Below are 27,104 nucleotides of genomic sequence, written 5' to 3' on the forward strand. Positions count from 1 at the left end.
AGTTCAATTGTATACATTAACACACTCTTTTATCATGGACATTTAAAAAGACAGGATGAATTTCTTCTGGTGAGTGAAATGTTTTCCTAGGGCTAGAACAATGAACAATGGAATGAGTGTTTGTCCTCACAGTCATGATCAGACACAGATCAAATACACAGATTCATATCTTTATATGAATGTTTATTAATATGGTTTACAAATGAGAATAATACTAATTCACAACAGTGAATAATCCAAGGCACACATTTCCTTAAGTTGCTACATGAGTTGAGTAAATGCAAACAAGCACTGTAAGTGTATAGTATATAGTACATTTGACTACTATAAGTGCAATAAGGCCGGATTTATAAGTACTTAAGCATAAATACAAAAACCACGTCAGGCTAGTATTTAAATACATTCTTTGAGTATCTGTACTTTACTTGAGTTTTATTTATTTCCAGAAACTTCTGGCTTTAACTTTGCTACATTTGAAAGACAAATATTGTACTTTTTTACTCCACTACATTTCTATCAAGGTCCTCAAAGCCGAAAGTTGTTTCTGTAGCAGCTTTGAAAGTCGATGGCAGATTTTTGGGTTTTTGCAGAAAGCCTATCAGGAATCACTCTTGTAAGGTCACGTGAAGGTCAATGATTTCCCAGAATTTCTGCAACACTGATCAGTTTATAGCAGAATGGATGAAGACGGTTCCTCTGTTCCATGGCCACACTTAGAAAGTATCAGTCAGTTTTCTGAAAAGATTAAAGATTAGTTTAGTTGGCATTAAATTAGTTTAAGGTACTGATGTCCCATCACTGTGATGGCATATTGTGCATTTATACAACAATGCTACAAAAATAAAATAATGCGTCAACATAAAAAAGGAAATTTACTTTTGATACTTCTGTACTTTTACAACTTTCCCCTGTAACGGAGTAATATTTGACCAGTAGTACTTTTACTCAAGTAATGAAGTTGTGTATTGACCACCTCTGTCCGTCAGCAACACAAACATGTAAGTAATCACGTTTATTTAAATAACTGATCTGTGAACAGTGATATCTGATGCGTAATTATTGAAGTTCAGACAGATTTTCTTTGTCTCAAAATTGTTTAATGCCGTTCATGCATCAGTAAATCAAGCCTGTGACTTAAATGATCAGCATTGTTTCTTTAAGTAGCATGAAAGTAATCAACGCTCTTACTGTTTTATGATTCATGTAATTCACGAATGTAACGAGACAAGACGTTTTTTGAGTTTTCGACATTAGACATAAGAACGAGTTAATGTGTGCACATTTTAAAATAAAATATATAATTTTTATATTTTTTCAAATTCTTTTACCATTATTATTATTTATTTATTCCCTTAAATCCCTTTTAATAATTAAATTATGGGCCAAGCATGGAAGGCGCATAGGCTAGGCACGTATTTTATTCATTGCCATTCTTATCATCATTCTTCTGTTTCTTCTCCCGCTCTGGGAGTTTATGGTAGCACATAGAACCGCTTACGTGCAAGTTATGAAATTTGTCACACAGATAGAGGACAGTCTAAACTGTCACCGTAGTAATTTTGGAGTCTCTAACTGATCCTTTAGCTCAAGACAATTAAATAGCACGCTACAACAGTTTTCCATCATGAACATTCTTCCGCCATTTTGCATTTTCTGAAAAAACGTCAGCATCCATTTTGAATTTTGTTTTTAACCAGATCTTCAGACCATAGTGGCAAAAAGGCCCTGAAATTCACGTTGATCTGCCAAACCGTTCTTGAATAACGTGTGAATGAATTTGTCACAGACATATAAAATACTTGGGGGCCAGATTTACTAAACAGGGCTCAAGTCCATAAAAGCGCCGATGGGAGTGGAAAGTTCTGTGCGTGATCTACTGATGATACGCAACCTAATGAACACAGACGCAGCCGGATCATTTCCATAATGACCAGAGCCATCTACGCATTAGTGTCTGGTTTTAGACACGCTTTTTTAGGGTGGTAAATAATGCTGCAAACACCAGTAAATTCAGAAGCGCAAACCTTTTATTGAAGCTTTTTTAACTTCAATAATGAATAATCTTTATTTAATTTACAGAGTGAAGGTTATAAAATGCAATGTTATTTTATATTTGATTACTTTATTCAGTTTATGCACCTGAAAATCCTTGTTTTATATGCATCTTTGCTGTATTGTATGAATTTGTGCTTTTGTGTGTAGTTTGATTATTTGTTCTTATTTTGTTTTTGTATTTTTGACTAATGCCCTAATTACCCTGAACATAGCACATACTGAACCGTACCGAAACAGTCACCCTACAACCGTTAGAAATCGAACGGTGAGTAATTTGAACCGGTCGACCCCTAAACAACTGCTATATACTATAAATTGAACTATTACATCTGACCTTATAATACGCTTTATTTCATGAATATGAACGGGTTCCACATAAGCAAGAACTCAAGTTACTTAAACTAATAAAAAAGTCAAAGTATCATATTTTAGGGGTTGATTCACTCACCCCGGACAGTAACACTGAATTCCCAGCAAATGTTCTTCCCGCATCTGCTGGAGATCTTGAGCTGATAAACTCCAGTGTCGCTGCTTCTGGTGTTTTTGATGGTCAGAGATCCAGTTTGATAGTGCAGCTCCAGTCGGCCTCTGAATCTCTCATCATCACCGTATGAAGTCTTACTGATGTCTCCACTCATTCCAGTTGCTAGAGTTTTACCTTCGAATCTCCACTCCACCTTCTCATCCCTTTCTATGTTAAAATCTGTGAAAAGAATTAAACATTCTTCCAAACTCACTGATTCCGTCTTCTCGGGACCGGACTCACCTGGAGAACAAACAGAGAAAGTTACTTAGATAAAACTGATGATTCACAGTAACGGATTCAACACACATCACATGATAAATTAATAAAATAGAGTAATGAGTCTTTATACAAACGTGAGCAATATAAAATGTGAGTTTATGAGCATGTTGTTTACTAAATGAACTTGACAAGTCCCTGAACCCAAATTTAAAAACCAGTGAAAGATGGTATATACATTTTGGGACGATTGACCAGCATGCCTTTTAATCATAATTCAGAAAGTAAACACACTAATAATGAAATGGAAATTCAGTCAGATACAAGTTCCCTAGTTGGAAATTGGACATGAACAGCCTGTCAAGTCATATTTACAGCTGGGAAACTACAGATCATTTTCATGCCAGAGTTTGAACCCGGTGTCCTCCATGATTCTTAGTTCACATATGTGAAGACAGCATTAATATTTTTATTTGATTTGTTGTAAGACTGGTAAATATTGCTCTTTTTTAAAATACTGTACTTTAAAGCTGCTGAATCCATTTTCCAAACCGTGTTTTTGTCTTACCCTGAATCATTATGGTACACTTATAATAAGTTTTTATATTGGGACTATTTCAGGCCAGACTGGTAGGAACCGCTGCGGAGGAGCACAGTCCCTGCGTGATCCGCCATTGACATAAACAGAGAGAAGTAGCTCCGGCTGCAATGTTCTTCCACAAGACGCATGCAGTTCTGTTTATTAACCACTAGAGTGCAAAAAAAGTTATGGACTACAGCTTTAAAAGTTCTTTCAATAAAGTTGAAATTTAAAAAGACAACTCACAATGCATGAAAACTCTGATTTTCTTGTACACGGTCCTGCGGCTGCTGCTGCTGATCTGTAGTTTATAAGGTCCAGCTGTGATATTGCTGATGGTCAGAGATCCAGTGTTCTTGTCCAGCTTCAGTTTGTCTTTGAATCTCTCGTCATCAGTGTATGTCGTCTCTCCGGTCTCTCCAGTCAGTTGAGCTATGAGACTGTCTTCATCTCCAAACATCCACAGGATCAGATCATCTCTCTTTACTTCAGTAATAGGGTTTAGAGTCACATCTTTTCCCTTCATCCCTAACATTGTCAACACTTTCAGTGTGACAGCGGCACAAAGAACAAGAGAAATACAGAGAAAAAGTTTCCATTATATAAGTGTGTGTGCATGTGAACAACAGAGTCTGACAATTACTACACAAAGATCATTAAAGGGGTCATATAATGGTACATGCACTTTTTGAAGCTGCATGTATGGAAATGTGTTGGCAGTGCCTGTACACAGCCATCCTATAACTATAAAAATCCATCTAGTGTTTTTTTTAAATCTCCTTATATATTTTCTCCTGTCTCAAATTGAGCCGTTGGCCGTGTGACGTCACACACCCCCCTCCCACGACTGTTGATTGACAGCAGTTTCACCTCAGACCCGCCCTGAGCGACCTGTTACCATCATCATAGTCCGCCATTGTTGATACGCTGGAGCAGAATAGCATCTAAGCGATTGTGTTGTTCTGTTCTTGTGTGTAATAACGAACACAGCAGTCATTCTGATGTTCCTAAAGCCGAACCGTTGAAGACGCAGTGACTAAGTTTTGTTTTCGAAGGGAATATTACCCCAATCAACGTCAATGCTTTCATGTTTGCACAGTATGACTAATTTCTCTCCAGACTGCTTTATAAACGATGGTCAGTATAAAGCAGGTTTGCTAAGAAGCTGCTCCTAAAAAATAGATCGGTACCAACTATTCCTGTTCCTGCTGCACCTCCAGAAGAAGTGAGTGTAGTTTTAAACACTTGCACGCTTCACGATGAATGTGGCTAAAGATTATTGGGTAAGTTAAACTACAGCATGCTTTCTATGTTCAGTTACACGCACATGTTCAGTATCAGCTGCTCGTGAGTTCATCAGTTCTCTCAGAAAAACAAGATATTAGTTTATTTATATTCGGAGGGACTGTCACTCATGTCAGAAAGTGAGTAATTAAAGTAACTTGTGGGATCAGCGCTGATTTGAGACGAGAACCGTTTAGAACGATTCAGTCCGATTTGGTGAACTGGTTCGACCAAATCACTAAAAAGAGCCAGTTAAAAAGAATGATTCGTTCGCGAACCGGACATCACTAGAGTGATGATCGGCTCACAACTGACGAAGAAATGGTTTGCGTTTGTGCCTTTCCGAATTGTGGCAACAGAATGCGAAAATTGACAAAACTTACACAGACACAACACAACGGGGCAGTTAACCTAGAGAAAAATGCCACTCCGTGGTTGAAGACGGTTGCAACCACTGTGGAGGTAATGTAAACTTTATTTATCTTTCCATTTATGGACACACGGTTTGAGGAAAGATGTGCAGTAATAAAATCATCAAGCTTTACACACACGACGCTCCTCCCAACTGGACTATTTGCCTTTTTATTCCGTCTACAACCGAGTTCCCACGGGACTTCAGCGTGAGACTACAGCTAGCCATCTAAAACACTATTTAGGAGAATATTAGGTGAATTTAGACTGTTCTCACAAAGGTATAACAATCAAGATTAATTTAAAAATTCCACGGAGTTGTACTTTAAGAAAGGGATTTAAAATCAGCATGAATTGGCCACTACTGGCTGTCTTCTCACACAGAAACTTCATATTACTGTCTCAGTTTGCTCCCTTAAAGACCATAAGTCTAGACGGGAAGAATGTAACATTTTGATACTCACCTCTGACAACAACATTGAATCTCTTGATTTTGGTGAATTTGCTGCTGGTGATCTTCATTGTATAGACTCCTGCATGTTCAGCTGTGGGGTTTCTGATGGCCAGTGACCCAGTCTTCTCGTCCAGCTGCAGTCTGTCTCTGAATCTCCCATCAGCGATATGAGTTGAGTTCTTTCTGAACCTTCCTTGGATTTCAGCTATGGGAGAGCTGTCATCTTCAAACAGCCACAGTAACTGATCTTTTCTTCGTATTACAGCATTAGTCCACAGAACGACAGACTCTCCCTCATTGGTTGACACTTTCCTCACTTTATAATCACAGTAGCACATAGAAAAGGAAATGAGGAGATGATGTGACATGCTAGTCAGTAAAGCTTCATTGAGGATGTGTGTGTGTACTGGTATTGGTAAGAACAATTAAAAAGAATCATTTTTAACAAATACAACATCTATATCGATGAGCCAAAACATTATTAATGGTAAAGCGATTATCATAGACTATTTCCCAACAAGGCCACATATTAAAGTCTGGGTAGATAAGATGATAAGCAAACTATCTTTTCTTGTAATGGCAAGCAGGATGAGGCCGAGAGCTGTGAGAACGATGGCGTGATTGCTGATGAGCATCGCCTGTGCGACACACCAGTCTGGAGAGTTTCACAGAGGAACTCCGGATTGATAAAGAGAGGAGTGATGACAGTGAAGGACGAGAGAGGTTAATGTGTGTGTGGCAAGGCCATAACCATGTCTTGAACATTGGGGGGACCAATTTGATCTATTTCAATCATAATGAAATGGAACAGTGTAACTGGGAAATAACAATTTTGGGACTATTTGCAAATAATATTAAGCATCAAACATCAAACAAATATTGGGAGGGGACAATTTGGCCATTTCTAATTATTGGTCCCCCTCAGTGTCTATGTTGGTTATGGCCTTGGTGTGCAGGGGGGAGGTGGTGCTGGAGTGATTGAGCAATAGGTGGAACGGAGAGCTCGATGTCGTGCTCCTGGGTCGAGGTGGGGTGGCTGCCATCCGTGAGAGGACAGAGAAGTTGCGCCATTCGCCGGAGGCCGGGCCTGCTGCCGTCCACCATAATACGGAGAAGCAGGCAACCGTGGGAACGGGGAGTTTGCTGCCGGGCCACTGTAGTGGAAAAGCCATCACCTGCCGCCTGGAGGCGAAGGATTATCGAGCCATCCACCAATAATCCTGTACCACCCAGTACCACCAACCAGGCTGGTTGAGGACTGAGCACCAGTGTGTCCAAGAACCAGATTTTTTTCTTTTCCTCTCTCGTCTGCAGTCGCCTTGATGTGGCAAACAGGACGAGGCAGAGAGTCATGAGAACGGAGTGAGGCCAGTGACGTGATTGTAACAAACATGTTGAAATGGGCAGGAATAAAGATCTGAGCGACTTTGAAGGGTCAAATTGTTATGGCATGGTGACTGGGTTGTGGGTTGCTCCCAGTCAGCAGTGGTGAGAATTTATCAACAATGTCTGAGGAGGAACAAACTGGCGATAGGGTGCTGGGTGCCCAAGGCTCATTGGTCCATGAGAGCAACAAGGGTTATCCCATCTGGATCTGGTCCGAGCCAACAGAAGGTCTACTGTGGCCGTCACACAATTTATGGTTATGGGAGATTGGGAGGAATGTGTCACAAATCATATTGCTTTAGACTCTGCTACGTATGGGACTGCAGACCAACCACAGTGCCAATTAGGGGTGTAACGATTTGTTTTAACAACGATTCAATTCGTATCGCGATTTAAGGTTGTCGATACGATTTAAGGACGATATTGGTTCATTTAGAACGATATGATCCGAAACGATTCAGTGACTTGAAATCGAATCAGTAACTTTTTAGCCAAAAATGTAATTCAGTGTGATAGATTTATTTCAGTCGAATCGAATCATTGTTAAAACGAATCATTACACACCTAGTGCCAATGATGACCCCTGTCCACCATTGAAAGCGCCTACAATGAGCATATAAGTGTCGTAAGTGTACCATGGAGCAGTTAAAGAAAGTCACCCGAGTCTTGTTTTCTTTTAACTGTTGGAAGATGGCAAGAAGATGGAGGGAGTGTGATGCTCTGGTCAATGTACCACTGGGTCCAGCCATTTATGTGTACGTAAATTTGACACTACCTAAACATTGCTGGAGACCAGGTACACCCCTTCATAACAACCGTGGAAGTGGCGTCTTTCAGCAGGATCATGTTTCCCTATCTCGAGGGAACTTCGAGCTGCGTCGAAACGCTAGGGGACGCCTCTGCGTGCCATGTCATGAAGCACTTGTGTAATCAGTCCAATAGCGGGACGATACGTCACGGGCGGGTGACGTCATCGACCAGGAAGCTATAAAGCATGCCCGGACCAAACAGTCACTAGCTTCTGTGTCTTCACAAGCGCTCTGTGTGAATTGTATGTCCATTTATTGTGTGTGTGTTCAAAAAAGAAAGAAAGAAAGAAATATGGCAAGTCAGTATAGGTGTTGTGTTCCTCCCTGCCCACGTTACATCACGGGTGGGGATACACACGTCCTAATGTGTGATGTGTTTGGGGCTCGAGCATGCCCAGTCAGCTCTCGAGGGGGTCGGCTGCGAGCATTGCGAGAGACTCCCAATGCGCATATTAAGATCACGCCGGGCACTCTTCGAGGAGAGTGCTTTGGCTCGCGGTCCTCAGGGCTCGGGTCCCGCTGTTGCCGAGGCGCAGCTAAGGCTCGCGTCCTGGGGATCGCAGTCGGATCTAGTGGCGGGGTTAGAGACGGGTGATCCCCTATCTCTGCCTTTACCCGCTGGATCTCATGCCTCAGTTAGCGAGCTGGAAGCACGCTCTGCGGTTTTCTTCCGCTCGCGCTGAGGCACAAGTGCAGCAGCACTCCAGCTCCGAGGAACTGGATGTTGTTAGCGCTAATGATGATCTGCCAAAAGAAAACGACACACACACACTCATAAAAAGAGGTGCTATTGGTGTAACTCGCGCTGTGTCCAGGTTAAGTTTAGACTGGCCGGCCGAGTGTCAAGAAGTTCGCCAAAAAATAAATAAATATATAAATAAAATAAGAAAGAGAAAGAACAATATAATGGCGAGCAGACAGTATGTTTGAGATTACGAGGGGCTGAATCTAGTGGCTCGGATCTCGCGTTTGCCGAGGCAGCGTGTAGATCACGGGTCTACAATATAGATTCTATGACTCGATCGCGGATCTCGCGCTTGCCGAGGCAGCGTGTAGATTATGGGGTTGAGTTTAGTGGCTCAGATCGCGTGTTTGCCGAGGCATCGCGTAGATTATGGGTCTGCATCTATCATTCATTCGCGGGGAAGAGACGCTTGCGAGCTATCTCTCCCCCGAGTCCACATCGTCACACAGCCCCACAGCTGCCCACAACAAGCCGGTAAAAAAAAAAAAAAAAAAGTCGGCTTTGGGGGTAGGGCATATTCGGCAGCAGATCAGGCGGCCGCCGGTTTGTATACGGCGGTTGCCCTGCAAGCATATAAAACAAGCAGACCTGCTGGGGGATATTGATATTGAGATGTGAAATATAAATATATATATATATATATATATATATATATATATATATATATATATATATATATATATATATATAATAAATAAATAAATAAATCAAAATGTCCCTCTGGGGCTGTCGGGCGGGGCAGCCTCAGCCGAGTACATCCTTTCTCAAACCTACACCGAGCAAAACAAAGAGAGAGCGTGGCCGCTCGGGGCCCCCCCCCGCAGAGAGATCGGGGGTCCGGGCGACGCGCTCAGCCGGGACCTTCCCGTGGTAGGGCGGATCTGAGGGCCGTCCTTACTGCTAGGAAGGCCTTCGGCTAAGAAGTCCCGACGTCAAAGGCGCAGGACTTCCGATGGCAGTCCCCTCCGGGAGATTGCGGCTCGCCGAGGCGCCCGCTCGTTCCCGGTGCCATCGGGGGGGGGGCGGTCTGCCAACCCTGCCACCGTTGGTGCTTCAGGGCGCGGCGGTCCCCGGCGAACATATTTCTCCTTGTCCGCCCGGAAACGTAGCGGCTTGGGGATGTTCGCGCCCTCTCGTGAGGGCCCCGTGGCGGTCAGTTCGGTTGCTACCTGCCGGTTATCCGTTACAGGACACCGGGCTGACCACCCAGGAAAATCCAGAGACCAGCCTCGAGAGGCTGGTTCCCTTAGTAGATTTTCTGGCAGCGTGGAAACTTCTGCCGAATATCTCAGAATGGGTCCTGCTCACATTATAAAAAGGGTTCGGGTCACACCCACCCGTGTTCAGCAGGGTTACTCCTACGGTAGTAACCCCCGAGCAGCCTCTGGTCATGGAACGAGAGGTACAGACTCTTCTGCGAAAAGAGGCTATACACGGGTCCCTCCCCTCTGCAGAGAGTCGGGCTTTTACAGCCGGTACTTCATAGTTCCAAAGAAGGATGGAGGGTTAAGGCCTATTTTTAGATCTGCATCAGCTAAACAAAATGCTCACGATAAAACAGATCGTGTGTCACGTCAGGTCCGAGGACTGGTGTGTCACAATAGACCTAAAAAATGTATACTTCCACATCTCCATCCTTCCGCAGCACAGACAGGTCTTCAGGTTTGCTTTCGGGGGCGAAGCTTACCAGTATTGAGTGCTGCCATTCGGCCTAGCTTAATCACCCCACACTTTCACCAAGTGCGTGAATGCAGCTCTGGCTCAGGTGCGACTCCAGGGCATTCGCGTGCTCAACTATATCGACGATTGGCTGGTGTTAGCATAGTCGAAACAGTGGGCGTTCAGCATCGAGATGCTGTTCTCGCCCATATGAGAGTGTTGGGGCTAAGGTTGAACGGAAAGAAATGTGTGCTGGCACTTATAAGCTGCAGAGCACTACTTTTCTGGCGGTAGTCTGGGACACGAAAATAATGTCGGCTCGGCTATCCCCTCCCAGGATAAAAACGATCCTGGATACCGTGAACCAGATAAAGCTAGGTCAGTCACTCACTGTGAAACACTTTCAGAGAGTGTTAGGGCTGATGACAGCAGCGTCCAACGGGGTACCTTTTGGCCTGCGGTACATGAGACCCTTACAGTGGTGGCTCAGGACCAAGGGGTTCTCCCTGAGGGGAAACCCTTTTTCGCTTGATCAAGGTCACGCGGCGCTGCCTACGTGCCTTAGTGAAGTGAAAAGATCCTTGGTTCCTGTCCCAAGGTCCAGTTCTGGGGGCTCCTTGTCGTCGCGTAACGCTAACGACGGATGCCTCCCTAACTGGCTGGGGAGCGGTCATGAGTGGCCGCTCGGCCCAAGGTCTGAGCAGCCGTCAGCTCTCCTGGCACATAAACCAGCTGGAGCTGATGGCTGTGTTTCAATCATATAAAATCAAACACTTCCTCTCAGACCTGCGGGGCCGCCATGTGTTAGTTCGGTCAGACAACACTTCGGTGGTCTCGTATATAAATCACCAGGGGGGGTTGAGATCGCGTCGGGTGTGGAAGCTGACGCATCATATGCTAACATGGGCCCAAGGCAGGATGCTCTCGCTCAGGGCGATGTACATCCCGGGGGTCCTGAATGTAGCGGCAGACTCCCTGTCGAGGCAGGGGGTGATGCCGGGAGAATGGAGACTCCACCCGAGGTGGTGGAGGAGCTGTGGATCCGCTTTGGGCGAGCCCAGGTGGATCTGTTTGCGTCTCGAGAGACGACACACTGTCCAGCATATTTCTCCCTCACGCATCCAGCCCTGCTGGGGCTGGACGCAATGGTATAGACGTGGCCGAGGCTGCGTCTGTACGCCTTCCCCCCTCTGGCATTGCTCCCAGGAGTGCTGGAGAGCGTCCGCCGGGACGGGGTTCAGCTTTTATTGGTAGCCCCGCTCTGGCCGGGCCAAGTATGGCTCGCCGACATTATGTCTCTCCTAGAAGGTCCTCCCTGGAAAATCCCAGTCAGGAGAGATCTTCTTTCGCAGGCCGGGGGGGTCAGTACTGCACCCGCGCCCGGAACTGTGGAAACGGTGGGCTTGGTTGAGGGGGCCCAGTTCATAAACACGGGTCTATCTACTGAGGTGATAGAGACCATGTTGCACTCCAGAGCACCATCCACAAGGAGACTTTACGCACTCAAATGGAGAGTTTTTGTCGCCTGGTGTACGCACCAGGCTTTGGACCCTGTTAACTGCCCGTTCGGTTCAGTTCTTGAGTTCCTACAAGAAAAATTCTCCGCAGGGTTATCTCCGTCAACACTGAAAGTATATGTGTCCGCGATATCTGCTTATCATATTCCATTAGATAATGCATCATTGGGGAAACACCCTTGGGTCATGCGTTTCCTTCGTGGTACTTTGAGGCACAGACCTGCGGCACGCTCGAGGGTGCCTACTTAGGCAGTGGCACCCTCTTGTCTGGAGTTTGCACCAGGAATGGTAAAAGCATTTCTCTTCCCGAGGGAAGGATATGCTCCCAAGGTCCCGACTAATGTGGCGGGACCAGTAATGCTGCAGGCTTTCTGTCCGCCTCCGTTCACTAGTCAAGACCAAGAGAAGCTAAATCTGCTATGTCCGGTCAGGGCCCTAGATGCATATGTCCACAGGGCTGCCCTGTGGCGAAACTCAGAACAGTTGGTTGTGTGTTTTTGGGTCCCCGAGCAAGGGAAAACCGGCTTCAAAGCAGATGCTTAGCAAGTGGATAGTCGAGGCTATTTCGCTCGCTTATGAGTCGGCCGGACATCCTTCACCAATGAGGGTCCGCGCCCACTCCACTAGGAGTATGGCTGCCTCTATGGCTCTTATTTCGGGAGTTTCATTGTCAGAGGTATGTGATGCGGCTGGGTGGTCCTCTCCGCATACATTTGTGAGGTTTTACAATCTAGATGTAGCCTCTACACCGGGGTCCCGGGTGTTTCTGGGTTGATTCACACATACAGACATTTGGGACTCTGGCGGCGTGGGTATTGAGGTCCCCTAGCGTTTCGACGCAGCTCGAAGTTCCCTCGAGATAGGGAACGTCTCAGGTTACGTATGTAACCATGGTTCCCTGAGAGGGAACGAGACGCTGCGTCGAGATGCCATACTCCCGGCATGCCTGTGATCGATTTGTTCGACTTTTCCAGAAGCTAGTGACTGTTTGGTCCGGGCATGCTTTATAGCTTCCTGGTCGATGACGTCACCCGCCCGTGACGTATCGTCCCGCTATTGGACTGATTACACAAGTGCTTCATGACATGGCACGCAGAGGCGTCCCCTAGCGTTTCGACGCAGCGTCTCGTTCCCTCTCAGGGAACCATGGTTACATACGTAACCTGAGACGATCTTACCACACTGCGCACAGGAATGTGTTCAGGAGTGGTTTGAGGAACATGATAAATAGTTTAAGGTGTTGCCCTGGTCTCCATATACCCCATGTCTCAATCAAATTGAGCAACAATTGTATTGCTGGATCAACAAGTTCAATCCACAGTGGCTCCACTGCGCAACATACAGGACCTTAGAGTATCTGCTACTGATGTCTTGTGCCAAAGACCAAAGAAATCTTCAGGGCTCTTGGGCTCAGTCATAATGTTTTGGCTCATCGGTTCATGTGTGTGCATGATTAACAGGGCCAGTGATTTTCTATACTGCATCATTGGTGAAAATACAAAGCAAATGACAAAGTATGATAACTCAATGCGCACCTTTAACTATTAAAATAAAATGTTCTTTTCAATGAATCAAACTAAATAAACAGATACTCACAATTTATTGCGACTTTGAATCTCTTGTTTGTGGTTCCTCTGCTGCTGCTGCTTATCTGTAGTTTATAAAGTCCAGAGTGTTCAGTTCTCGTGCCGCTGATGGTCAGAGATCCAGTCTTCTTGTCCACCTTCAGTCTGTCTTGGAATCTTCCATCAGTACCTTCATTTTTTTTTTTGGACTTTTCAGGCATCTGAGCTATGAGAGTGTCTTCATCTCCAAATGTCCACAGGATCAGATCATCTTTATTTATTTCATTATCAGGGTATAAAGTGAACGGTTCTCCCTCTTCCCTTGATATCATTACGACTTTGTGACACACAGAAAGAGAGAAATACAAAGAAAATGTTGCTATTAGATCAAGTGTGTATGCTATTTTTTTTTTTATTGATTAACCTTAACCTTTTCTGGTTTATTTTGTTGTGTTCATTAGAAAGATATTACTTTACGGCATAAGATGAAAAAAAAAAAGATAAATTAAATAAATAAAAATGAAAACCAAAGCGACAACAAAAGCAATATATAAAGAACAACAGCATTGGATTGGGATCTTAATACACAAAGGAAAACAAAGTATTAACCAGCCAGTCTATTTTAAGTCAAATATAGAACAGAAAAATACATGTTCGATAACATTACTGCCACATACCTTCATTAAAGGTTTACATTTCTCAGTAATCATTCTGAGTTTTAACCTGTGCTTAACCAAGTAAAATCTTTGTATGTAAGTGTCCTTAACTCCCAAAATTACGGTATTAATTAATGACCCAAAATATAGTTGTCCAATGAGGATCTAGAATGGGACAATGCCAAAATATGCAAGTATGTGTAGCTATTTGTTCTCATAATTAGATGGACAGTTTTCACAAGAAGTTCAAATGTACTTTACACAATTATTAGTGAATAAGACCCATTGTTCCTCCACAAGTAACTTGTAGTTTTATGAAATCAAAAGATGTTGAGGAAACCATTCCAATGTTTATTTTGTACAACATTTGCAACTGCCACTTAGAAGTGCAACAATTACTAAACTGTCATCTGTTTCATAGGGATATGTTACATAGGGATCTACTGAATAGACATTTAGAAATGTATTTTAAATTGAAAAGTCTTGATTTAAAGTATTGTATTTAAAGTATTGCTCTGTAAAAAAAAATGTACAACACTAAAGTGTCTTCCATTGGGTAGTCAAAACAAACTTCTACACACACTTGCTGTCTTTACACCAACTTGAACACTTGGGCAAAACACAGTGAGGAAATTTTCCCACCGGATAATCGGCGTGTGGCAACACTGGTAATACCGGTAACACCGGTGACGTTGGAGTTTTTCCTCTTTTGCACCTCGCTTTTAAATCTTTAATTTGCAAAGAGAAAGTAATATGTGCAGGGCAGGCATTCATAACGGCGAGGAACAAAGCAAGTGTTTTCAATTAATTCCTTTGGAAGTTGAGCTTCCAAGTGCTTCTCTTGATCCAAAGAGATGAAGAAAATGGATCTGGCATACAAATCAACTCAACAGGTGGAAAACTCAATCTGGCAATTTTTTTCTGCAATTTATTAAGCTTAATTAGTGAAATAACTGTAATGAAGACGTGATCATTATTATACTGAAAGACTTGAGATACTCACTTTTGACAGTAACAATGAATCTTTGATTTGACGTCCCTCTGCTGCTGATGGTCTGTAGTTTATAGACTCCGATGTGTTCGGCTGAGATGTTTGTGATGGTCAGAGATCCAGTCGAGCTTTCCAGCTTCAGTCTGTCTTTGAACCTCCCATCAGGACCATCAAATGTTGTCATCTTTTTAGGCTCTCTTATGATTTGAGCTATGATATTCTCTTGAGGTCCAAACATCCACAGTATCTGATCATTTTCCTGTATTTCAGCGTCAGTCTTCAGAGTGAAAGTCTCCCCTTCTTTCACTGACACTGACTTTGTTTCATCTGTCGCAACCACGAATAAAAACAGAGAAATTAGGAGATTGTACGTGAGTGAGCAAATGGACACTTCAGTAACACTGAGAAGATTCTGTGATATAATAATCAATAACCATTTACAATAATGTTGTATGTCAAAATAGTAGTTAGTCAAACTCTTGCTCCACGAATTAATATACTTACACGTTATACTTTCTTCAGAAAAATCTTCAGAGTCTTCATCTGTCTCATCAACAACTAGAATCAGAGAAATTAGGTTTTAATTGAGTTTGTAGATGAAGATAATGTGTGATTTTTTTTTAATGTGCTCTAAATATCAAAATATCAGCGGGTTGTTAACATGAGCTTTAATTATTAATGTGAATTAATTACTCTTGTTAAATGTTCATGTATACATTAAGCTAATATTAGTAGTATTTAAGGATATTTGCACCATACTGTTAATATTCCTTAATTTTATCAAAACGTTAATTTAATTAACCTAAAAATGTGAATTCTGTTACCATTTACTTGCCCTCATGTCATTCCAAACTTGTGTGACAAAATCTTTCCTAAGGTTTTCCATAGAAAAAATAACAGCCGGTCCTCTTTGTTGTTGTTTTCTTTCTTCTTATTCATGCAAACATAATTTATTTTCAGCACACACACACACACCTAGAAAATATTCACAAAATTTATTCTTTGGCTGTGGATTAAAAAAAAAAAATCAGAAATTGCTTGCTGCATCTTTAAACATGAATAACTAATACAAATGAACAGATATTATGTGATTGATCAACTCACTTATTAAACAGAAGCAGCATCAAAGTATAAAAAACAAGTGCAGCGCCATCTTAAGAGTTTCTGTGTTAAAGTCTGAAATAGTGATGGGAAGTTCTGGTTCCAAACGGGTTCTTTTGGACAGTTCGTTTCAATGAACCGGTTAAAAAACGGATCATCGGTTCTTTTACATCCTCAAGTAATGACGCCATTTTGATCATCCCGGTGAATGAAAATACATTCAAACACATTCATATAAAGTATTTGTAATCATAACTTAGTATATTAATTATTGTCATCATATTGGATATGTTTTTACACTTATGTTTTGCAAAAGTATGGAAGGATATCGCAGACTTTTTTCAAAAGGAATTGCAAATTGTATTTGCAATTGCGTTTTCAATTAGTGGATGCATAAAATGTGACAATACAAACACAATTGCAAATAGCGCATTTCTGTTTGCATTTTCGTTTATGCAAACGCACAAGGGTTGCCTATATCAATCAGTTCAGACTACATCAATAAACCCCGCCCTCAAGCCTGATTGACAGATGAGTGTGTTAGACATCAGAAATACAAACGCAAAGGGGATTTCTATTCCATTTGAATTTTGTGCAGGTTGTGGCAGGACACGGAGGAAATGAAATAGCAAATAGGTGATTTTCTATTACTAGTCCAAATTGGCAGGGTCATAACTTGGAAGACATTATAAATGCAATTGCAAACAGACTTTGCTTTTTCATTTGAAATATAGCAGTCCTTGCGCGTTCGCGTATATGAAAATGCAAACGGAAATGCGCGACCTGTAACTGCGTTTGGATTATATCATATTTTATGGGCCCACAAATTGAAAACACAATTGCAAATATATTTAGTATTTCCTTTTGAAAATTGTCCGCGATATCCTTCCAGACAAAAGCACTCAATACAGCCACTGTCGTGGAAACACTGATGTTTTATACAGATTAAAGGAACTGTATGTAAGAAATCTATTTCAATTAATCATAAAATGGCCGATATGTCACTAGACATTAAGAAATCATGTTAATTTCAAAGACTTATATCACTGACAACAGTAGTCCGGCCAGGATATTGTCATTTAAAAGTTGTTGCAGCCCTCAACTGAGGATGATATGTTGTGTTTTGGCCTGAAGCTCCACCCTCCACCTATCGACCAATCACAAAGTCAGTAGTGTTTCGGCATCTGGGTTGCCAGCTCTGCTCTAGTTACCACAACTGCAGATCTTCAAACGTTCCTGCTGGATACTGCAGCCTATCTAGCAACCTCGAGTCAGGGGGGAGGGGGAGAGGGGATACACTGCTCTACAGTCATTTGAAAGTGATTGCAGTACCAGTTTTGGCCACAATCTTACATACACTTCCTTTCAATAACCTTACATTGACATAACATAAATATACACTACTCCTAGGTTCATCCATGCTCATATTATCAGCACAGCATCAGCTGTCTGAGAGAAACAGTTCAGTTCAAGACAACGCTATCATGCATGCTCTCAGCTCATCGGTTCTCAGAACCGAACATGTCTGAAAGAAACGGTTCTCAATTCTGTACAGGTGATCCGAGAACCGCAGCAACCCGTTCCTGACTCGAGAACCGAAGAAAATATCTATACACGTGAGTATCGCGATATTATGTTTGGCAATACTGTATCGATTCTCAAAAACCCTGTATCGATATTTATATATTTATTTATTTACATCCAAGATTCGTGGCTTTGTGTTCGAATTAAACCACAGACTGTATAAAACCCAACCGCTCTGTGGCAGTGTTGTCTCAGAACGTAAATGACGCGGAGCCGGAGAAGCGCAAGGTGAATGTGTGTGCATTAGCATTAGCAAACCTCACAAGACAATAGAATTTCCCCTTTCCCGCGGTTTACAGAGCTTAAGTGTGGACTCATTTTGGCTTCAGCTACAAAGAAGCCACTAAGGAAATTGACAAGTCAGTTTGTTTGCAAATTATGCCAAGATAAAATCCAGTAGCCTACTCGGGAAACATTGAATCTGAGAGCTCGCTTAACAACCCAACCTCATCCGCACTGCTGAGAAGCACTTCGATATAATATAGCACATTTTCCTCTCAGTAACAAAATAAACACACACCAAAACTGACAGCGATGGCAGCAGAACAAAAGCATCTGATCATAGTGATGTGGATATGGATGCACCAGCTCTGCAGTTGAGCCTACTAGCCTACTTGAAATGACATTTTATACAATAGACTGTGTTAAAGAAAACAACTTTACAGTATTAAATATAAAACAAACAGTCATTCAGTCATGGAATGGACTATGCACTTTCTGTTGCTAAATAGCTTAGAAATGAAAAACTACTATAATGTGAACCTTTAAAATATGTACACAAAGGATTCTTTGTGTAGTCACTTTACTATTGCACAAAATAGTGATTATAGTGATAAAAATTAATACTGTATTAATTAAATAAAACAGTTTCCTTTCGTTCAGTCACTCTGAGCAAAGTCACGAATGGGGGTTTCGCTTAGAAGCCTATCATCTTCGAGATCTAGGAAACGCCCAATGGCAGTGCCAATGCCATGAGCATGCGAGATTTGGAGCATGGTCGACGGCGCGTTCCAACGATCGCATACTTCCTGCCTGCTGATCTACGATCTGGTGTCCAGTTGGTGTGTGGTCCCTGTGCTTTTCAGCATTGACTGCGAGGTTATCCTCTTACAAAAGAGCTCACACGTGGCACGTGGCACGTCCGTTCAGGTCGCCCCTGTGCTTCTGGTTGTGGTCGATCTCTGCTGCCTTCTGATGAGCACAATCACTGCCTGACGTGTTTGGGCTTTCAGCACGCTCAGGCAGCATTTGTGGATGAGTCATGTTCCCACTGTGGGAACATGGCCATTTCCATGCTGCGGTTGAGACTCAATGAACTCCATGCACTTTGGCTGGTGGCCAGGTGTGGAACAAAGCTCCGACGCTCATGCCACTGGCGCACCGGTACCTGCGAGTGGTATAATCGAGCCTTCGACTTCAGGCTGCTCTGCAAGCTTCATTCAGCGCTCCAGAGGACGACGAGATGTCGACCACCGCATCTCATGGTGGGCTAGAGTCCTCTGAGGATGATGACTCTGCTGTGTTGCCGCCCTCGGGTGTGCCAGCATTGCCCGAGTCGGACCCAGAGCTAACAGCCATGCTTGCTCGGGCAGCTGCTGCGCTTGGGTTGAAGTGGAACCCTCCGCCCCGACCTGAGCGCTTGCGGCTGGACAATTGGTTATTGGGGGCGCCGCATAAGGACACCTGTCCTGCCACGCCCCCAATTCCTTTCTTCCAGGAGGTTGCGCGTACCTGGAATGCCCCGTTGTCTTCCAATGACCGTTCGGCGACCTCCTCTGTATTATTCGCACTCGTAGGGCCAGGGCCCAAAGTACACTGGGATACCCCCAGTCAAGCTCTCTGTCGCGATGCAGTTATGCCCGCAGAATGCTTTGGCTTGGCCATGGCAACACTCCAGGCCTACCAGGCCAAGTTGCTGTGAGACATGAGTAAGGGTGGAGCTGACCCAGGGCTCAGAGATTAGCTGCGGCGTTCCGCACACTCCCTGGGCCAGGTGATGTCCACTGCTGTTTTCCAGGAGAGACATCTATGGCTCAACCATGGGCAGTTATTTTAGGAAGACGGTAGCAAGACTGCTCCCTCCCCGGTGGAGGGCCAGAGGAAAATCTTTTGTTCAGCTGCTGGCCCACGGGTCAGCAGCACCCTAATGAGGTTAAAGAAAGAACTGACAAATCCATCCCTGAGCACCCAGAGAATGGTGACGGCAGTGTGTGCCACCCTCGGGCCACTCCACTCTCGTCCCTCTCTGTCGCCAGCCCCCTGTCAGAGCAGACCCCTGGGGAGCATGCGTCCTTCACTTGTCTCCTCTGTCAGGGCGCAGCTGTTAACCGTGCCCCCATTCCGGGACACTACACCTCCCATGTCCGGGCCAGTAACGCTGCCTTGCTGCCCCACCAAGGGTACGTCTGTGCTCTGAATGACCCCGTTGTTGCAGTTCTTGGGAGCCTGGCTACAGCTTCCGGGACTCTCCCGCTGGGTCGCGAGGACTATCAGGCTCGACTACGCCATTCAGTTTGTGCAGGCTCCTCCCCACTTCCGGGGAGTCCGCTTCACCATGGTGGGGCCTAATGCCCATGTCATGCATGCGGAGAACCGCGTCCTGAACCGATCCCTTCTCAGGCTTCTGTTCAGGATGTTAACAGCGAAACGCCTTGTGAATGAGTTCATCCAGCCGATTGGTTTGCAGCGATCGACCTAAAGGACGCCTACTTTCATGTCTCCATTCTTCTGCAACACAGACTGTTCCTACGGTTTGCGTTAGAAGGACGGGCATATCAGTACGCGGTTCTCCCATTCGGGCTAGCTCTGTCCCCTCACGTCTTTACAAAGATTGTTGAAGCATCCATTGCGCCCCTCAGGCTGTAATGGCTCGCATCTTGAACTATCTCGACAACTGGCTCATATTGGGCCACTCTCAAGAGCAGGTGTGCAAACACAGAGATCTGGTTCTCCACCACTTAGCTCGTCTGGGCCTTCAGATCAACTGGGAGAAGAGCAAACTCTGCCCCGTGAAGAGGATCTCTTTTCTCGGTATGGAGATCGACTCAGTCGGCATGTGCGCGCTGCTGACCGGCAAACGTGTGCAGTCACTTCTGACTAGCTTCCGTCGGATCGAGAGCAAGAATGCGATTCAGCTGAAACTATTTCAGAGGCTCCTGGGGGATATGGCATCTGCAGCCGCGGTGACGCGGCTCAGATTGCTTAATATGAGACCGCTTCAGCACTGGCTTCGCGATCGAGTCCCGAGATGGGCATGGCAGTCTGGCATGCGCCGGGTCCCAGTGACTTGGGCCTGCAGACACTCACCCTGTAGATGTACTAGTCAGGTCTGACAACACGGCCGTTATAGTATACATCAACCACCAGGGTGGTCTACGCTCCTGCCACATGTCCCAATTCGCCCGCCATCTCGTTTTATGGAGTCAGAAGAATCTGAGGTCCCTTCGTGCTGTCCAATTCCCAGGGATCCTGAACCCTATAGACGATGAGCTCTCGTGGCTTCAGCCACTCCCTGGGGAATGGAGACTCCATCCCCAGATGGTCCAGCTGATTTGGCATCAGTTCGGGGAAGCACAGGTAGATCTGTTTGCCTCTCACGACTCATTTCGTCACTCACAGTCATTTTGGTCGCCCCGTACTGGCGTGGCCGGACCTCGTTCTCAGAACTCCTAATCCTTGTGACAGCCCCTCCTTGGCCAATTCCTCTGAGACAGGACCTCCTCTCTCAGAGAAAGGCACCCTCTGGCACCCACATCCCGATCTTTGGAACCTCCACGTGTGGCTCCTGGATGGGACGCAGCAAGTTTTTAATACCCTACCACCTCTGGTGGTGGCTACCATCACTTCCGCAAGGGCAGAGTCTACGAAACACGCCTATGCGTTGAAGCGGAACCTCTTCGTCACCTGATGTTCTTCTCGCCAAGAAGACCATTGGAAATGCCGATCAGGTCTGTGCTATCGTTCGTCCAAGAAGGGTTGGATCGAATGCTGTCTCCTTCCACCCTCAAGGTTTATGTGGCCGCTATCGCCGCCCTCATCAGGTTCCTGAGGGGAGCAAAGAGACTACATCCTCCTCGCACTCCCCTCGTGCCCTCTTGGGACCTCTCAGTAGTTTTAGATGCTCTGCACAGGGCTCCCTTTGAGCCTATGCGATCAGTAAATGTTAAGTTTTGTCTATAAAGACAGTGCTCCTGACCGCATGGGCCTCCATCAAGAGGGTAGGGGACCTGCAGGCATTTTCGCTTGCCTCTACAAGTGGCCGGTAATGGGCTAGGCTCAGGTGTATTCGCCTGCTCACCATTCCACTCCACGGACTGGATACGTGCGATATTCTCCTCAGGTGAGCTTCTCGGAAGTCCTGAGCTCCTCCAGACGCTGACGCCAGTAAGTCTGCCTTATCTAGCCCAGACATCGTGTCCGGCCAGGTGCCTCCATGTGCATGGTTCCCCCTCCGCGCGACCCCCACATGTGTATTTCCACTGTAAGCCTCCTTGAACAGGTGTTTCCCTTGGCAAGCTTGCTGTCCCCTGGGGTTAAAAATCCACCTTCGACTGGTACTCCAGTGATCTTCCATATGCAGTCCTTGGCGGGTCATATGTGTATTTCAAGTCCTCCGTATGGGTAGGCATCTCGGCGCATATCTCCACCTGGAATATGCTTCCCAGTGTACCTTGGTATTCCTGTGATAAGTGGGAGTCTTTCGTCCGTACTAGTCTTACGACAAGGGCACTCACGCTTAAACAGGGCACTGGAAGACAGGTGAGTGGCGTGATTAAATTGGGACCCCCATTCGTCAGTCACTGACGTTACTCAGAGTGACTGAACGAAAGGGAACGTCTCTGTTACGTCTGTAACCCTCCTTCCCTAAGGAGATAATGGAGATGTAACGTCCCAAATTCGCTGTACCGCTGGAACGGCCGAGAGTTCAGCCTTGGCTCCTCAGCAGGTAAACATAATGCGATCATGCCAGCTACTTCCTTATATACCCACGAGGGTAGGCAGAGTTACGCATGCAAATGTCGCATGTTTTCGTTTTCTAGATCTCAAAGATTATAGGCTTCTAAGTGAAACCCCCATTCGTCAGTAACTGACGTTACGTCTCCGTTCCCTCCTCAGGGAACGAGGGTTACATATGTAAACGAGACGTTACTTGTCATGTTTTATGCATATGGTTGTGTTCTTTATTCTTTTAAATTAATCTTTCTAAAAAATTATAAAATTATCTTACAATATCACAATATATTGTATCGTAACCCATGTATCATAATACGTATTGTATCGCCAGATTCTTGGCAAAACACAGCCCTAGTAGAAATTAAATAAGCTGTTCTGCAGTATTGATACAACAAATAAATGTTTAGTTTGACCATTTTACAATCCATGTATTAAACGCGAGTCATTTTATACAATAAACCTTCATTTCATTTCTCTGAACAAATAACACGCATACTCAGTATCAGCTGCTCGTTCTAATCAGTTCTCTCAGCAAAACATGTGTCAGTTCAGCGAACGGTTGGAGTTACAACATATAATTCAAGATATTAGTTTATTTCTAGTTGGAGGGACAGTCACTGAAAGTGAGTTACTTGTGGGAACAGCGCTGATTTGAGACGCAAACCATTTAGAACGATTCAGTCTGATTTGGTGAACTGGTTCGACCGGTTCACTAAAAAGAACCGGTCCAAAAGAAGGATTCGTTTGCGAACCTGACATCACTAGTCTGAAAGCATAAGCTGAATGAAGCGACACACAGTGACACAAACACGCTTCAGTCAGCACATGTTAAACAGCCACAGCAGAAATACATGCATTAGTATATTAATGTCATACAGCTCAATACTGGACAATCACAATCACTTCATTAATTAGTGCTCTAAATGAATCACAAACAGAAGGTGGTAAAAAAACAGAAGCATTAAATATGAAAACTACATTAGAACTCTACTGTCAGACGATGATCTTGTTTTTCTCACTGTATCAGCTTTAAAACTTACCCGTTTGAACTTCCTGTTCAACGTCTTGTCAGTCAGCACATAGAAACAGAGAAAGAAGAGATAATGAGCAGATGTCAGTAACACTGCAGAATCGAGAAGATACCATATGATTTTTCACGTTATTTCTTCATCATCACCATTTTTGAAATCATTTAAAGGCTTTAGTATGTGCAATTCAAATGTTTATTTGCGAGAGAGAGGGAGGGGGAGATGTGAGGGAGGATTTTTCAGCCGTGACTTTTTACTGCGCCGAGCCGAAGTACTCTCAGAAGTGCTATTCCGCCATACATTATATAGTTCTCCTTTTTAACCCGCTTAGAAAAGCGGCACGTCTTATTTTGTGTCACCATACTTGGTCGTTCAACTATTCGTGTAACTGTATTTAAATAGGGGAAACGTGGAGGTGTTTGGTGGCTTCTAACTTGATCTCTGTTTGGTACCTAATGAATGAACTGGGCTTAGTGGGCTAAGCTAAATGCTATCAGAATGTCATCGCACGTCAGAACGATTAAGTGCACGCACTGAGACAAGAGAGGTATGTATCAACTCGTCTTAGTTAAGAGAATAACATAGTTTAATATGAAAAAAACAGTGAAGTGTTCCTTTAAACCTGGTGTCATGTGGATGCAGGGCCGTACCCACCATTGAGGTCCCCGAGGTCCGGACCTCGGTAATTCTCCGAGGTCTACATAATAGAAGTTGCAAAATAATAGCCTATTAAGGCGGCGTGTACAAACAGGTGTTCTCGCCTCGCCCGGCGTATGTTTTCAATTGTTTCCAATGGATGCGCCGCACTTTTCAATAGCGCCAACAGCTGGCAGGTTTTGTCCATTTTTACGCATTGAGCGTCCACAGTTCAACTTTGGGTGAACATCAATGTCCAATCACAGTGGAGGAGAGGCGGGACAAATGCCACAACCACCAACCGGCGCTTCGAACAACGACTGATGTTTGACATCACAACACCGCTTAATAATCAGGGATGCAAACTAATAACGTTTTCTTTACCTGGTTTTCTTGGAGGCCTTCAGTAAACTTACATTTACAACTTTGTTTTTACCGATACAGACGAAAATGAAAAGATTGCTTCAAACAAAGCTCAGTTTTGAAAAGAGAAAAGATATACAGGGCAAGAGAAGGAGACTGGGGAAAAAAGAAAGAGAGAAGATGATGGCGACGAGACAGAAAGAGCAGGTAGCCCACTCAGAATAGAAAAAGCATTAGCTGACAAAATATTCCTAATTGCTACACATAATGTGATTCTTGTCTGTGAAATCCAGGATAAAGTCTCATAATCTAATATTGAGATTAGGAGCATCACATTTTGATTTCACTCATTGGTTATATTTTCACATTGATTTCTATCTTTGACATGAGCTTACTCATTCAACATTTAATATATATCAAAGTTATATGTTTAAATAATGTTCTTTACATAATGTAAATCACAAAAATTTACTTTAGCTAGGTTTTCAAAGACGGAGTCACACATATCTCGTCTTTGGCTCAATTTAACAACAAAACTGATTTTCTGATTTTCTAATTTGGAGTCTAATTTCTTTTGCAACATTTAACCAGATTCTTATTTATAAAAATCTGTTGTCTTCTTAAAATAATTTATACTACACACTGACATGGTTTTAAAGCTACAGTTAGCTGATTCTTTGATTTTCTTATGTCTTAAAATGCATATGTAAAGGAGGTAAAAAAAAATTCTCAAACCCTTTAAAATTCATATTTGAACCTCGGTATTTAGAAAATCCTGGGTACGGCCCTGTGTGGATGATGCATAGTAAGTTGTAAGCTCCATATATGGTGATTTCAGGGAGGAGAAGCACGCATGCACAATCTTTTTTTTATTTTATTTTTTATTTTTTTTTATTTGTTTATTTTCGAACATGAGAGAAATAAAAATACAACAATGTTCAGACATTATCAAAAGAAACAAATAAAGGTGAAAGACAAAATTTTTTTTTATTAATTCTATCCCATGAACGAAAAAGGAGTAGGATGAAGTAAAACTTATATACTCCTACCCCTTTAATTATTATTTTTCCTTAAATAACATGCATATGCCTACTCCCACTCATACACATATATACATCAACACATATACATACTCATGTACACATTTGTATTTATACATACATACACCCATATATCTTCATCTACATCAGCCATCTTCTACTGGCTGTGATTTATAAAAGGATTTATGTGCAGGTTCTGGCATACACATGGTTTTATAAATGCAAATCTAGCTTTTGTGCGTGCGTACGTACACTTTTAGGAAGAAATCTATGGAATGTTTTATAAATGAGGTCCCTGATATAATGATAGATTTACTTACTTAGTATTAAACAGAAGCAGCATCAAATGATTAAAAAACACAAGTGCAGCGTCATCTCCAGAGTTTCTGTGTAAAAGTCTGAAAGCATAAGCTGAATGAAGCGACACACAGTGACACAAACACACGTCAGACAGCACATGTTAAACAGCCACAGCAGGAATACATGCATTAGTATATTAATGTCATACAGCTCAATACTGGACAATCACAATCACTTCATTAACTAGTGCTCTAAATGAATCACAAACAGAAGGTGGTAAAAAAGCAGAAATATTAAATATGAAAACTACATTAGAACTCTACTGTCCGACGATAATCTTGTTTTTCTCGCTGTATCAGCTTTAAAACTTACCCATTTGTACTTGCTTTTCAACATCTTGTCAGTCAGCACATAGAAACAGAGAAAGAAGAGATAATGAGCAGATGTCAGTAACACTGCAGGATCAAGAAGATACCATATGATTTTTCATGTTTTTTTTCTTCATCACAATTTTTGAACTCATTTGAAAGCTTTACGCGCAGTTTGAATGGTTTACGCGCAGTTTAAATGGTTATTTGCTGAAAATCTTCCTCTTTGCTGTAACGATAAAAATATTATTCTTAATAATCAACCATGTGTTGTGATTTGTGAACTATAAAACATGCAAAAATGGTTTTAATCAACTATTGTGTCATACAATTTAAAAAAGAGCACCAGACATTGACATTTTAAGCTGATTTTTTGCTTCAACTAAGTGTAAATTGACAACTTAAATTTAATGACGTGATAGATTCATTTACTCGCATGACATATCAGTGATATTTACAGCAGACGTACAAACAAAAAACTCTCAGCATCATTCTCTGTTTTTAAATACATCTGTGAGATGCTAGGCAGTCCAGATACAATTCAAAATGGCCAACAAATACAGCAGGAATGAGTTTAGGCCAACTTCAAAATCACAGAAGTCATTCAAGGATTAGTTCACTTCAGAATTAAAATTTCCTGATAATTTACTCATGTCTAATGTCATCTAAGATATTCATGTATTTCTTTCTTCAGTCGAAAACAAATGACGTTTTTTTTTTAATAGGAAAAAAATTCCAGGGTTTTCTTCATATAGTTAACTTCACTGGCATCAACGGGATGAAGGTCCAAATTTCAACCCCAGCAGAAGAATAAGGGTCTTATCTATCAAAACGATCAGACTTAAAAAAAAAAAAAAAAAAAAAATGTATAAATGCG

General features: G+C 43.2%; 1 protein-coding gene across 1 annotated transcript in view; it reads right to left on the minus strand.

Moving 5' to 3' along the window:
• Positions 1–202: 202 nt before the first annotated feature.
• Positions 203–27,104, minus strand: part of LOC137040110 (uncharacterized) — a 61,522-nt gene continuing 34,620 nt past the window's right edge. The window contains exons 4-12 of the mRNA XM_067415521.1: positions 26,232–26,255; positions 23,533–23,556; positions 15,359–15,412; positions 14,867–15,181; positions 13,239–13,544; positions 5,537–5,842; positions 3,624–3,920; positions 2,504–2,821; positions 203–735 (exon numbers count right to left, since the gene is read on the minus strand). Of these exons, the coding sequence (XP_067271622.1) occupies positions 728–735; positions 2,504–2,821; positions 3,624–3,920; positions 5,537–5,842; positions 13,239–13,544; positions 14,867–15,181; positions 15,359–15,412; positions 23,533–23,556; positions 26,232–26,255 (1,652 nt within the window). The 3' untranslated portion in view covers positions 203–727. The remainder of the gene's footprint in view (positions 736–2,503; positions 2,822–3,623; positions 3,921–5,536; positions 5,843–13,238; positions 13,545–14,866; positions 15,182–15,358; positions 15,413–23,532; positions 23,557–26,231; positions 26,256–27,104) is intronic.

Source organism: Pseudorasbora parva, chromosome 14 (assembly GCF_024679245.1).
Source record: "Pseudorasbora parva isolate DD20220531a chromosome 14, ASM2467924v1, whole genome shotgun sequence".
NCBI classification, from domain to species: Eukaryota; Metazoa; Chordata; class Actinopteri; order Cypriniformes; family Gobionidae; genus Pseudorasbora; species Pseudorasbora parva.